Source organism: Exophiala bonariae, assembly GCF_035927105.1.
Source record: "Exophiala bonariae strain CCFEE 5792 chromosome Unknown scaffold_48, whole genome shotgun sequence".
In the NCBI taxonomy this organism is placed as follows: Eukaryota; Fungi; Ascomycota; class Eurotiomycetes; order Chaetothyriales; family Herpotrichiellaceae; genus Exophiala; species Exophiala bonariae.
Genome location: NW_027042523.1, coordinates 40,245 through 53,855, shown reverse-complemented (window position 1 = coordinate 53,855; position 13,611 = coordinate 40,245). Strand labels below are relative to the sequence as shown.

The following is a 13,611-nucleotide window of genomic DNA, read 5'->3' as shown; positions in this document are numbered from 1 at the left end:
TTAGCTGGCCGTTGGTTGTCGATGGCGGGCACCCAGGCAGGATCTTCCGTCGAGTTTAAACTTATTTTCTCTCTTCACGTCGATTTGATGTGCGGGTTTTGAGGGCATTTCCATCTCGGATCCGTTTCACGTACAAGATCAGCCAATAGTCTGGGATCCGAACCGAGAAGCATCGCTCCCGCAATCAATGCTGGTGCTGCGCACGAGTGAGAATCTATCTTTCGCTCAGTCGTTTGTATCTCTCCAAGCTACCTGAGCTGATTAGTGCTGGTTCTGACAGGTCCAGCTCCGCCTCTGTCCAGGATGGGCTAACTAGTTACCTCACCTCGAGAATCCCGGTGCCGCCGTTCACGAGTACGAAGTAATTGGCGTTGGACATGGCTTCCACATGCTGGCCACGAGCACACCTTGCTCCCATGCATTATTGAGACCACATGGCGCCAGCAGATACCCTGGACGACAGGTTGACCTAGGGTAACCCTTTTGGGAAGGAGAGTGGACTAAATAGGGAATGTCTCGTGACGTAGAAGACTTGGGATCTGATATGTCGTTGTGTCGGCCGTCATATCAACCCACCTTTGATGTCAATCTCGCTTGCCACCTACGCCATGGCGCGGGAAGAAGCGCTCAGCACCGAGATGGCTTTGAGAGGCTAGATGGCGTCGCGCGGATTTCAGGATGGTGTTGAATCGTCGCTTAGACGTACGTTGGTTCGGTTGGCTGGAATGTGGGTAGCTGCTGCGTGAGAGCTAGGGTGGTGTTGTTGACTAGTCAGGTATCGAGTCTGTAGTAAAAGCAGGATGTAAATCGGGAGGACTGCAACTGGAAGTAGAAGATCCGGCTATTATTGTTTACGAGGGTTTTCCACTCGCAAAGGAGATACGGATAGATGCGAACGACACATTGGGCACACTGCCGTCGGAACGGCACGTACAGCGCGCAACGGAGGACGTACCCGTCTACCTTCCCCATCGAGCTTTCGACATGCTTTGATCGACTTGTCAAGTTGTCAATAATGGCATTGTTGGCACTCTCGTGGTCCGCATGGGCGGCAACGCAGAGAACGGGGACCAAAAGCGTTCTGGATTGCTACTTCGTGTGCGACTGAACTCGGCGACAGGTGTCAGGAGCGTGGTGGCACTCCACGTGGTTGGACGCAGGGCTGCACGTGGGTGACAACATTCCATTTCCAGCCCACACACACCCACCTGCATGTCCATCCGAAAGGACTGGGGAGGTGGGAAGATTTGGGATACTCACGCCAGCTCGTGTCAACTTGCTGCCTGAAAGGCTGGGAGTGATAATACAAAAAGGGGATCCGCTCGGATGAATCGGATGCGTCCAAGGTCTCAAATGGGATTGTGTGAATAGGCCAAGTTTGAAATGCTCTTTCCTATGACGATGAGAACAATGTTAGCTGACGGATTTGACATGTTGTGGTGTCCACAATTCGCCATGGGTCGCTGGGAGCCGTCTGGGCTCCAGTCCCAGCAGCGCAGGGCGAAAGGGAAGATTCATCGCCAAGTTTACGATCTGGGCACCATCCCACATCACAATGAAGCAGTTATGTATTAGATGAAGCGTTGTCAATTTGGGACTTGTGGAGCGGACTGTGTAACTTGTGTAGGTGAGGTCATGGCCTAGAGCGACCATTCTGCGGGAATAGGCCGGCCTAGACTCAAGCGAGTACGAGGTGGGTGTCCAGTTATAGGAAGGTATAATTTCCACAAATCATTAAGTCATCTTCTGAGACACAGGAGGCCATTGAATCAACAGTGGCTACCCGTCATGCAGCAAAGGTGTGTGGAAAAGCAAAGACATGGCTCGAGTAACACCTCGATCGTTTTGATGGTTTCGAGAGGTTAGACAGTCTAACAGACTGTACTCATGAACCCTCCCGAGTACTTCTTATGCCTTGGGCTGGACCATCTGAGAGATGTGATAGTGGGCGAAGCGAAGGATTCCAAAAAGTTCATGCAGTGTATCCGTACGGAGTAGAAGCCCATGTTTTTTCGGCTCAAGTTGATGCTCTCTTGACTCTCGATTTGACCATGGATCAAGTGTGTAGCGAATCACAATCAAGTGGAACGCAAGGACGACGCGCTAGCTTGGATGTCGCGCCACGTCCGAAAAAAATCCTTCATCTCCCTTCAATGACAGCAACAGATACGGAGTATGTAGACATTCGTAAGCACACTCTGAAGTGGAATCTACGATTGCTTGATCGAAAATTTAGTCGCGAATCGCAACCTGATCTGAGACCTAGACCAAACACAACCCCGAAAAGACGGCAATGATGTTGTACAAGGCTGAGCTATCGGAACTTGGTGGTGATCAATCCCTGTCTGCACTCGATTATCCAAGAGGGAGCGCCAGAGGCTGCAATCGACCTTTCGACTCTTGAGTCTCCACCGTAGCAGGTATCCGGTTGCTTGATACGGAGTCCTTGTGCTCTCGTACCTATCTGCATGCCCATCAGGTTGCTGAATCTGGTTTAGCAACACCGGCTGCACAATCCAACCATCCGGATCCACCGCTTCTGCGCCAAGTTGAAAACTGCCATGCGATCCTGTCAAACAAGAAGAACGGAGGCAAGGGAGCACTTCATGTGGCTGAAGCTCTTCGACACAAACTTGCATTTAGTCCAGAATGTGAGAAACGCCATGTCGGGACTTGAGCTATTCTCGCGTAAGATCTCGCACTTCTCATCCCCTGTTGCCCTGCACAGTGGAGACGAATCTTAGGACGAAGATCAGTCGGTGGTCAGTGGACTTTGAAGTTTGAACTGAACTGGTTCACAAACAATCGTGTTTCTGCAGTACCAGCAGTATGCATGTGAGGAGTATAGCAAATGGACATCATCTCGCATCCCACGTACATTACTTTGCCAAATCATCCACTCTGAGGAAACTTGAATCTGACGGCCACGTTGCTTGGAAGAAAAGCCTCAGACGAAGACAAGCTCAACAGAACCCCTGCACCTCGAAACGGACATGCCTAAGCTTGACGTCTCCAGGACATTCTGATTCCTGATCCTTTACTCAAATTGGGAAACGGGAAGAGACGTTGAGTTCTTCACAGCTCTCATTCGTTCGATGATGGACGGATACTGCTTAGCGAACGAGATGGGTGCCACTAACTGCTCGTAGAGCACGCTGGTGATGTCGTCGTGGCGTTTCTCGCTTCATAAGCCCCACTTATACTCAGCGGCCTCGCTTCTCCCATTATCCGTACGGAGTACCTCGTACTCTCCTTGGAAGTTGGAATCGGAAGTCAACTTAAGTTGTCTTGGCAAGAATCATTCTTTTCCTAAGGAGTGCCTTGGTCGGCCTGTGGGGAGTTCTTGTTTGATCGACTGCGGTGACATTGACTGGCGCGTGTTTGGGCATTGACGTCGGACAGATAATTGACTTCGAGCTGTTTCATTGGACCCCTTGGCTCGAACGACAGCCATTGCATTGCTCAGAATGCTTGGGTGGAGAGGGAGATCCAGTCTGAGCATTCTTTTCTACATTATCCATCTCGATTGAGTCAGTGGTCGCCTGTGTCACAAGTCAGGAATCTCGTGCCTCGCAGAGTTACCCATCTAAGGCTCCTAGCCATCACTGGACGTCCTGGACTCGACATACGACATACGTACTTCCGTCTCCATCACAAATCGAATTCGCGGTCTATCCAGGCGCTCGGCTCGTACTCCCACTACTCACATTGCATTCTCCCGGATACCTATCTTTGTCAATACGGCGCCCCTGCACAGGTTCTGGGGTTTCGCTTCACCACTGTGATAGCCATTGGTCAAGAACGCCGCTGACAGGATAGATCTTCGTCTTACCGATCGGCTGAAGGTGCAGCTAAGTCGATCATCCGGCTGGAACGGCTTTGTGGATCGCTTGCATTGGTGTGCCGACCTCTTAGCTTATTTTGGAATCTCGACGAGCTAGTCAACTTCCTCCCTCCCTCCCTCCATCCCTCTCTGCCTCTTCCTGTTGAGCGCGTGTCTCAGAGAGGCAGAAGGGAATTTGGTGTAGTGATTCCGGTACCAGGGTGGATTGCGCGGTCCGGAGAGTACGATTGCTCTTGATATCCATTTGTATGAGCAAACTTGCTACGAAAGAAGCACACTTCAAGAACAGAACACCACTTTTCATGACAGCATTTTCTCACCTCCTGTTTTGTTCCGAATCTAGCATGGCAGTCGCCATCTAGAATACGTCCTGTCCAAATTATCCATACCAGGCCTCAACAACGATCTCAATTGCGGTTAATTTATTCGCCATAATCGCAGCACATCTTGGATACGCCATCATCTGTGGTGGACATCCATCAAGACAACTTGACCTTCGCCTTAAGCTCCCAGTCGCTCCTTGCTGCCAGAAACATATTGTTTGGCCTAAGACTAGGCCTTTGCCACTGCTAGACCTGGAGATCTATCATCGAAGAGGCATGCAAGAAAGTTGTACGCAACTCTGGAAGGCTTCTCCGCCGACACTGTTGCAGGGCAACCTTCCCCGGAGACTTCCACTAGACGTGGATAATAAGGTTTCGCACATCATCATCTCCTCCCAGTGCTCCAGAAAAGGATGGCACAGCCTTGACAGCTTAGAGCTTCAAGCTTGAGGGATTCCTCGCTCAGCACATCTTGCCTCGGAGGAGCACCGCTCAATGAAATGATTAGTGTGCTGTCCTGCTTCTTTTCCCTGCCGATGAAAAAAGCTGTGCTGTGTGTCTGCCTGTTCGAAGGCAAGGTCTTCTAGCTTTTGTGAGCTCCACCAAGACCATACTGCTGGTATCAGTTCGCGATTCTGATTGTGCAGAGCTCACACAAGCAATACATTTGCTCAATAGTTCCTCTATTGACTTTTCAGATCGTGGGAAAATCCGTGGGCCAACACTGCCAGTGGGAAGACTCAGCACATTCCCATCTTTTCGAAGAAACAACTGCTTCTCCCAACCTCTCTTCCTCCTTCCCCAAACGCTGGATTCTGAACACCTCAATCTCACATCACACCCACATTTCATCGATCTTCACATATCAATCAATCATCCATTCGTACTTACCGCTAAGATCTCGCCTTCAACTATCCTTCATCGCCAAACTTTACGCACCTTTTCGAACAAGACATCTTCAGCATCCATTCGCGAGCCTGCGCACCCCTATCAGTAGAGCAGGCGATTGCGAAGAGCTCAATGAGAGGTGTGCTCGGTGAGGCCCCCGCGCCTTTGCAGTCCAACAAAGCAGAGCAGAGCTCACCCTTCAACGATAGATATAGAGGGGCAATTCAAGCAACCGGCTCCGACTGACAAAGACATGAACGGAAACCACAAAGTTCACCATACAAACCAAACAGAAATTCAACCATGGGAACCAACCCCCCTACCGTTGCTCGAACGCAACGCTTTGATGGCACATCCCAACAGGTTGGTAGTTCGCGATATTCAGCCAGAATGCAGAAGTGGCCTTCGTTGCCTGCACCAGAACTAACAAACTTGAATTATCACAGTCAACCGTATTACCTAACCCTCATCCAGCCTCCCCAAGAAGGTCGCGTCAATGCTGGAAAATCAAAAGGTATGCTTTTAAATACGTGACACTTACTGTCCTTCTAACCACGCTAATTAAAGGCGTTGCAGGCAAACCATTGGCCTGTAGTCTACACCCAGAGCCAATCCTCGAGCTCAAGACTCAGGATACCGATCCTTACAATTACCATCGAACCAGTCCTCATTTCATGTGCATCGTTGAGCTCGTTGCGAATGATGAAAGAGGGTCTCCGGTACAGGATGGACTAGGTGGATCATTAGTCTCTTCTTTGCACAATTTGAGAATCAAAGATGATAAAGGTTAGACCGGAACATCATATCCCTTCTACTTCGTCACTGAACTTTGTTTAGCAGATCACGCTTATTTCATCTTTGGGGATTTGTGCCCCAAATTGGTTGGAACTTTCTGCCTCAAGTTCGTTCTCTTCGAAATGCGTTCCGATAGTGCCACAAGCAGCAACAGCACATATGCAAAGCTTCTGACATCAATCATCAGCCAGCCTTTTGTCATCAAAGAGGCAAAAGGTGTCGGTATCTCGAAGGCATCAACTCCTTTGACGCGAATGGTAGCTGAGTGTGGCGTCAAGATCAGGGTTAGAAAGGAGCCAACGTATGACTACGTCCCAATCTCATGTCACCCAAACTGACAGGACAGTAGGAACAAGCGCAAGCAATCTCAAACCAGTTGGGCTGTACGTGGCCCAACAGAGCCAAACCTTCTCCGGGTACAAGCCCCTGTGCTGAAAGATGTACTCGGTTTCGACCCTAGTCAACCGCAATATCCCAACCACGCTAATAGTCTTGGTGTACATTCCCAATACGCCAGCCGCCCGTTACTAAATCCCCTCCCAACTCATTTGGGGCAGATCACACCGCCCACTCGGGGTGTGGAGGGGATCTTGGATCGTGTCTCCGTGCAAATGCCAAATTCGGCTCAGGAAAGCACTTCAAAGACAGAAGGGCTTTCAAACGACGACGGCCACTTAAACAAGAAGGTCCATCCAACCCAAGAGAGCCACTCTAACAACCTCAACCACCTGAATGTTGGAAATTTGAGACATTATAGGCCTAATGCAACTGTGATGGCCGGTTACGGTGCTCAGGCATTGCCTCTGAATAATGATCCAGCTTACCAGACGTCTGGAAGCCAATTCATGTTCAGTGGTGCAATTAGCAACTTTAACAGTTTGACCGCGGAGGGGCACACGGGCCCCGGTGCTCAATTTTTCGACGTGTTGTCTGGTCGTAATACTCAGATGAGTAACACGGGGCCTGGATTCTCTCCTCCGATGAGCACTTCAGTGTCTACAACCAATTCTCAGATGGGAAACATGGTCTCTCCTCTAAGAAGTAAAACTGGGAGAGATGATGGTAGTTCTGCCGGCTTTGGCTCCAGGAGCCAATTTTCAAGCCTCTCGAGTGGCTTGGTCGAGTGGGATCCTATGGTGACGTCGACCAATTCATACGACCAGTTATACTCGTCCAGCATGCCAACCAACACACAAAATACCACCAATATGCCACCCTCTGGCAGTGTGCTATTCGCCAGCCAGAATACTGGCAATGTATCACACACTGGAAGTGTACTGTGCGCCACGCCGTACACCACAAGCATGTCATCAATGCCACAGTACATCCCTCGCTTGCCAGACGCTACCTCACAAGGGGGCCAATACTCAACCAGCATGGCAAATGCTGCACAAGATCCCATCAGCATGGCAGAGATGCCATTCTACAATTCACAATACCCGAGCAGCACGGCATCTCAAGGCACACAGAAGCTCGCAGGATACGAATGGCAATTTGGTAGTGGCTATGGAGCCACTCCTAGTATGGTCACTCATGGTTGAACCTGCTTGAATGTAGAGTTCCTCCCCAAAGAGGAATTCAACAGAGACTTCTATATTGAGCTTCTTGTTATGACTGATGTTGCTGTTCAAGGCAGAAGGGGATCTGGCTCGTCTCACCTGGCATTATTAAGAAGAAATCTCTCGAGGAGTCTTGTTCCCCTTGGTGTCCATGCAAGACGAGTAAGTCTGAAAGAAAAGGAGTGAAGATTGGACAGAAATCAGAACTTCCAAAATCTAAAGCGACAATCAATAGAACTTATATACCCCTAGACCGCGCGCAGATTTTTGCTTGGTTCTAGGCAGAAGAATTTGTGAATCCATTATTATCTTCACAAGGCTTCAAGAGAGTTTCAAGAGGCTCGGGCTCGATGGCCCCACTTGCACTGCAGATTATTGATGTGCGAGGCAAGTGATATTGTAGTAAAATCTCAGCTGGTGGCGGCTATAGCCCCAACAAAACCAGATCAATAACCCCGAGGATATGTGGTTATGTATCCTGAGAGGACCACCAGGTTGAACAGTATCTGGCAAACCCTTGGGTGGAGTGAGATCTAGCAATGCACAGGACAACGAAAAGATCGATCTAGGTTGTTACTTGTGTCCACTGTGGCTAAAATACCGCGACTGGCTATCCCCGCATAATGTAGAATAGTGTTTTTTCCTTAAGAGTTTAAAAGCTGGTGTGGAACGGAGGGGTGTCCATCTCTGCAGACTCTTGGCATTCAACTCGAAGGTTCCGATAATGGAGGAGGAAGCGCATATCAGTGGCTGACCAGAATGAGTTTGCGGCGCATATCGTGGTTAAGTGTGTGTGGATACCCAATCATTGGGCGTGATTTTTTTCCCTCTGCAAAAAGAGAGAGATTTCTTACTTCATGGTGGAATGGTAGTAGGTTGGTGTAGTCGACAAAACTGGGTATCGTTGTGATGGCTCTTATGACCAGAGATATTCGACTTCAACTCGATCGAATGTCCATCTTCTGGGCCGCCTTTCTTCCTTTCACCAACCAGTGCGAATGATATAGGCGATCGCGATGTCTGAGCCAAGTTTGCTTGGATTATGGAGAAGAGGGTGCAGACGCAAGTTGGGCAGGCGAGGAAGTGCGAGGAGCATATGTTATGTGATTCGGGTGATGCGTGCTATTTTAGCTGTCGCTGTTGTGGTTGTGGTATGTTTAAGCTTTGTGATAATCGCCGCCGAGGAAGTGGTAAGGCAGCGGTCTGTGGGGGTGATGAGGACAAAAGCTTCGACAAAAATCACTCAGTGACTGGCCACGTTGCGCTAAACCAGGTCGGACTACTGGAAATGGCTGGCATGCAAACGAAGTAAGTCGTATTCGTGGCTTCAGAACTCAATCAATTCAAAGGGCTCAAAGAATTGAGAGAAGTTCACTCCAGGGTCGAGAGTAGATGAGACTACCTCACCTGTATTCAGTAGATGCAGACAGTGTTGCCACTAACCAGCCTTGTAGACCGTAGATGTTACGCGTAGAGGGTCGAGTGCTCGTACGGTATGTCGTATTGCCTTTTCGAATAACGAGGCATCATGGATTCCTGAAGCCCACCAGCATTATTCCCGCAACATTTCGGCCATCACAAAATACACTCATGACGCAGGCCAGTTCTCGGTGGTCATGAAAACCCTAGTGACGAGGGTACCAAGTCAATCCAGCGGCTTATGGTGAACCCAGAACAAGAACCGTCCGCACTTGGCTTCGGCAGGTGAACCGCACAATCTCAATTTGAACAATAGGTTGACCACGTTATATCCCATCATGATTGTTACATCATGATCATGTGGAAAGAGTTCCTCATGAGAAGACTTTGATTATTTCCGAAGGTGCGACCAGATCATAGATCTCTGGCATATCTTCGCCTGATATGGATGTTGCTTCCAGATCAAGGAAGCCGCGAGTGTGGAGAAAGAACCTATGTTAATGGTGATGATGATGGTGATGGGGGTTGCAGCGTCGAAAACTCGGTGATGGGCCATCATTGGTAGCTCCCAAGCTTCCACAGACCTACCGATTTGGCTTGTTTTTGGTTTGGAGGCTCTGGAAAAATCCGAGTCCGTTACTCATCCATATGAATCGCCTGATAAAATTGGTCGATGGCCATCTGCCCTGGGCCTGGCAGTTGTGAACGATCAAGACCCATTTTCTTTCTCCGACCGTGCAGCTCGGCGAAGTCATTCCCGTGTCTACAGCCATCGGTCGTTTTCCTCATCCTAGTAGTTGGCCTCAACTTCGAGACAACACAGATTTGCCTGACATGGAGTACTCAATTCCCCTCAATATTGAAGTAGCCTGAGTGAGGTCAGTGATCATGCTCGTTAGGTGCCCGAGTTAAAGGGGTGCGGTGGAAGTTCCTTGGCATGTTTGTCTCATTTCACAGCCTTGAGAGACCTGTCCTTGGCCATTGTGCTTGTCTAACTACATACCTAAGCAGTAACTCAGTCTCTACACAACGAATACTCAAAGAGTGGAGAAGTACCTAGAAAGCATCTTGATGATCTTGAGAAGTCTTTGTTAACTGCTGACGATCTGGGTAATCGACACTATGCAATAGACAAGCCAATAGCGATACAAAAATACGTTATTTCAACGACACCATTCCAAGATCTTCACACTCCACTCGGAGTCGATTCACGGCGTGCTGTGTACCGACTAGCATTTCTGTGGCCAGACGACATGATATCTGTTTATACGGCCAGAGGTCAAGTGTTGTCTTTACTTGGCCTGTTTGTTGTCTGGAAAGGGCTGATCGTGTTGGCCGTATTCTCAAGCCTTGGTGTTGGCTATGACACATCTGCAAGTCTCTCTGCTGACAGCACCATTGGATCACTATTATCTGATTCACCAAGCCACTTTCCGAGCCTTTGGTTGAAGTTTGTGAGATGGGACGCTGTATATTTCACACATATGGCCCAGCATGGTCACTTATTTGAGCAGGAATGGGCTTGGGGAGTTGGCCACTCGAGCACGTTGTCATTCCTCACGAAGCGTAAGGTTCTCCTCCTGGCACGTCACTATTTTGGATTCAAACTCACGGCCGCGACAGGGTTAATTAATCTTCTTGGAACCGATAGAAACACGTCCACAGTGATTACTGGCGTTCTTGCCTCGCATGTTACACATTGGCTGGCGACTGTGCAGCTGTGGTTCCTCGCAAGACGGCTTGTTGATATAGGAAGGAACCCCAATTCTCTGGTGCCATTCCGTGCGGCGTTACTTTATATTATTTCTCCTGCCGGAGTGTTCCTTTCGGCGCCTTACTCTGAAAGCTTGTTCGCGTTCCTATCGTTGTCGGGATTCTTAGGGTACCTCCACGGTGTCCATTGCTTCAACCATGCCAAAGTTATCAATGGATCTGCCTTTATGGTTGCAGCTGGCGCACTCTTTGGCCTAGCAACCATGATCCGTGGGAATGGGATCTTGGCAGGGGTCACCTATCTCATCGAAGCAGCTGCCACAGGTTTTGCGCTCCTCACTCAAGACTTTACCCCATCGCGTTTGGCCCGATTATCGGCTATTGTGGTTGGGGGTTTATTGATTGGAGTGGGTATGACAGCACCACAATTCATAGCATTCACGGAGTATTGTGTCGGCAGAAGCCGTGAAGATCGGAGACCATGGTGCAACAATGCCCTACCATCCATTTTCACCTGGGTTCAATCCCACTACTGGTAAGTCGTTCCACACAGCGTACTGCTCTTCTGACCATGAAACCTAGGAACGTTGGACCATTCAGGTACTGGACACTATCAAATGTGCCCTTGTTCCTGCTAGCTGCTCCAGCTCTGTGGTTGCTGACTATCTCGGCAATTGACTTCATCAGAAATCCTCGACAGTTCTCATCCGCCTCGACGACGAGGTCTCCCGATTCCATATTGCTTCGGGACAGAGTTACCACTCTTGGTCTGGCTCTACCGCAGCTGTCACTCGCGGTCTTGGCTCTCGTTAGTTATCATGTCCAAATTATCACCAGACTCGCTTCAGGTTACCCATTATGGTATGTGTGGCTGGCTCAACGAACGGTGAAAGGAGAGGCATACACTTCAACTACAATCCGATGGATGGTCATATATGCATTGATCCAGGCAGGGCTATATGCATCATTCCTCCCTCCAGCCTAAATCTAACATCGATGTCGCGGGGAGTTCAGGAGCTCGATGCACTCGGGGAGAAGTCCCTCGATAACCTGATATACTAGAGTACCTAGTCACCGAGCTATCTCCCGATGTCCGCATCCTTTCAACTGTATAGTACTGAGCGTCGGTAATCTCCTGTGGTAGTCAAATACCTCACTCCCAATTCCCAACGAACGTGTCTTATGCCAGAACAGCTTCAAGAAGTATTCTTACCCTCGAATAACAAGGTCTCGAGTCCATCACATAACACTATCCAACTTATTTCTCTGTGGATGTTACTTTTACTCTGATTCCTTTGGTGTCAAATTTGACAGTTGGGACAAAATAGTCATGTTTGAGAACTGTGTCTGTCACATCGGTCTCATACAGCTCGAAGCTGAAGCGTCTGAAAATAGCCGCAAGACCTGTGTATAGTTCTGCCTGGGCAAGACTAGATTTGATCAGCAACGGCACGGCATCAGAAGGAGGAACCGACTTACTTTAGACCAATGCATGATCTCGCACCTTTCCCAAATCCGATGAAGTATCTTTCTAAACTCTGGCCATTTGCAGTAATCGGGTTGTCGAGCCACCTCTCTGGTACGAAGGAATGCGACTCGGGAAAGATCTCTTCATCGTGATTTACGTCAACGATAGTCATTGACACGGGCGTCCCCGCTGGGATCACCCAATCTTTGTACTTGAGGTCGTGTCGGGCAACACGTGGCAGGCGAGATGCAATCCCATACGCCAATCTGATCCCTTCTTTGATACAGCCCGTCAGATAGGGGAGTTGTTCGAGGCGTTGCCAGTCCAGAGGAGCTTTTGGATCTGGGAGAGCCTCCTCCAGTTCCGCGCGTAGCTTCTTGAAGATCTCGGGCTTATCGATGATGTGATAGCTCGCCACAGCAGCCGCCCATGACGTCGTCAGGATGGCGGCGCCGATGATGACCTGCGCTTCTTGCATCATACGTTCGATTGATTTTTCTCGAGGCGAGAGGTCACTGTTCAGCATTTCATGGAAGAGAGTCGCATGGTCGACAGACCTCTTGGTCTCATCATGCTCGGCTTTCAGCTTGGTCAGAGTACGTTTGAAGTCCTTGATTCACTCAGTCAGTGATGGGTTTGAGGCGGCTCGGTGACAGCAAGCCCTACCTTTTGCACTTGTATATGGACGTACATTGTTGGTTCGAGTTTCAGAACCAACCAGTCGGGCAAACTGTTCATTATAGGCCACAGCCACGGGAATTGCATCAGGACATTCGAGGACTCGCAAGCCGCATGCATGCCCTCATGGAATGTGTCCTTGAAATCAGGTGAGTCCAGGTGATCATATGCATTTGCAAAGCAGAATTCGGTGACGATATCTCCTGAAAAGGCGGTCCAGGCCCGATGGAGAGGAAGCACACGATCTGTGCCGACGTATTCTTCGATCTTGGTCGTGAGTTTGTTCAGCTTATTTCGAATGATGGGCTGAAAGTCCACGATTTTTCTCTTGGAGAAGAAAGGCGCAACAGCATTGCGCAGTTTCTTATGGTCCTCGCGCAACGGCGCGGTGAAAAAGGTTTCATCCGTTCCAAATCTGGCTGAAAATGGACGGTATTTGTCCAATTTCCCAGATTTCACATACAATTCCTCGAAATAGTCTGCATCTAGCACATGGAGTTCATTGGGAGTGCAACGCACAATTGGTCCTGATGGTGTCAGCAATCAACCTGACCATTTCACTGGCCTACAGGAATTCGAACCATATTTCTTGTGAAGGTCCTGGATGTGAAATGTGAAATTGCCCTGCTGAATGACCTCGTAGTAGAACTCATACCATCTCGTCAAGCCGGCGAGTTTCGGGCCTGGAAAATGGGCGATTGGATGGAAGTACAACCTGTATATGCCCAGGGCAATGATGTAGAGAAACAAGCATACCAGTCCCACGTAGAGTGCAGTCACCGAGGGATTGGTTGAAAGACACGGGATGCTGGCCATGATTAGATATCTCTAGGAAGAGTTGTTATACCGGGTGGCGGCCAGGGTGAGAAGGCGTATACTCAATAGTAAAGGTTCCCCGAGTAATGCTCGTAGAAGTCCTAGTCT

The 13,611-nt window shown here is 49.3% G+C and overlaps 2 protein-coding genes across 2 annotated transcripts; one reads left to right on the top strand and one right to left on the bottom strand.

The window, feature by feature from the left end:
* Positions 1 to 5,358: 5,358 nt before the first annotated feature.
* On the top strand, positions 5,359 to 7,391 carry LTR84_010717 (uncharacterized protein; the record flags this gene model as incomplete). Its single annotated transcript, XM_064854251.1, has 5 exons — positions 5,359 to 5,418; positions 5,530 to 5,569; positions 5,623 to 5,841; positions 5,893 to 6,151; positions 6,200 to 7,391. 5 exons carry the CDS (start codon positions 5,359 to 5,361, stop codon positions 7,389 to 7,391), a joined length of 1,770 nt encoding a protein of 589 aa, XP_064700167.1.
* A 4,408-nt stretch (positions 7,392 to 11,799) lies between these two features.
* On the bottom strand, positions 11,800 to 13,503 carry LTR84_010716 (uncharacterized protein; the record flags this gene model as incomplete). Its single annotated transcript, XM_064854250.1, has 4 exons — positions 11,800 to 11,971; positions 12,021 to 12,619; positions 12,676 to 13,214; positions 13,269 to 13,503. 4 exons carry the CDS (start codon positions 13,501 to 13,503, stop codon positions 11,800 to 11,802), a joined length of 1,545 nt encoding a protein of 514 aa, XP_064700166.1.
* Positions 13,504 to 13,611: the final 108 nt, after the last annotated feature.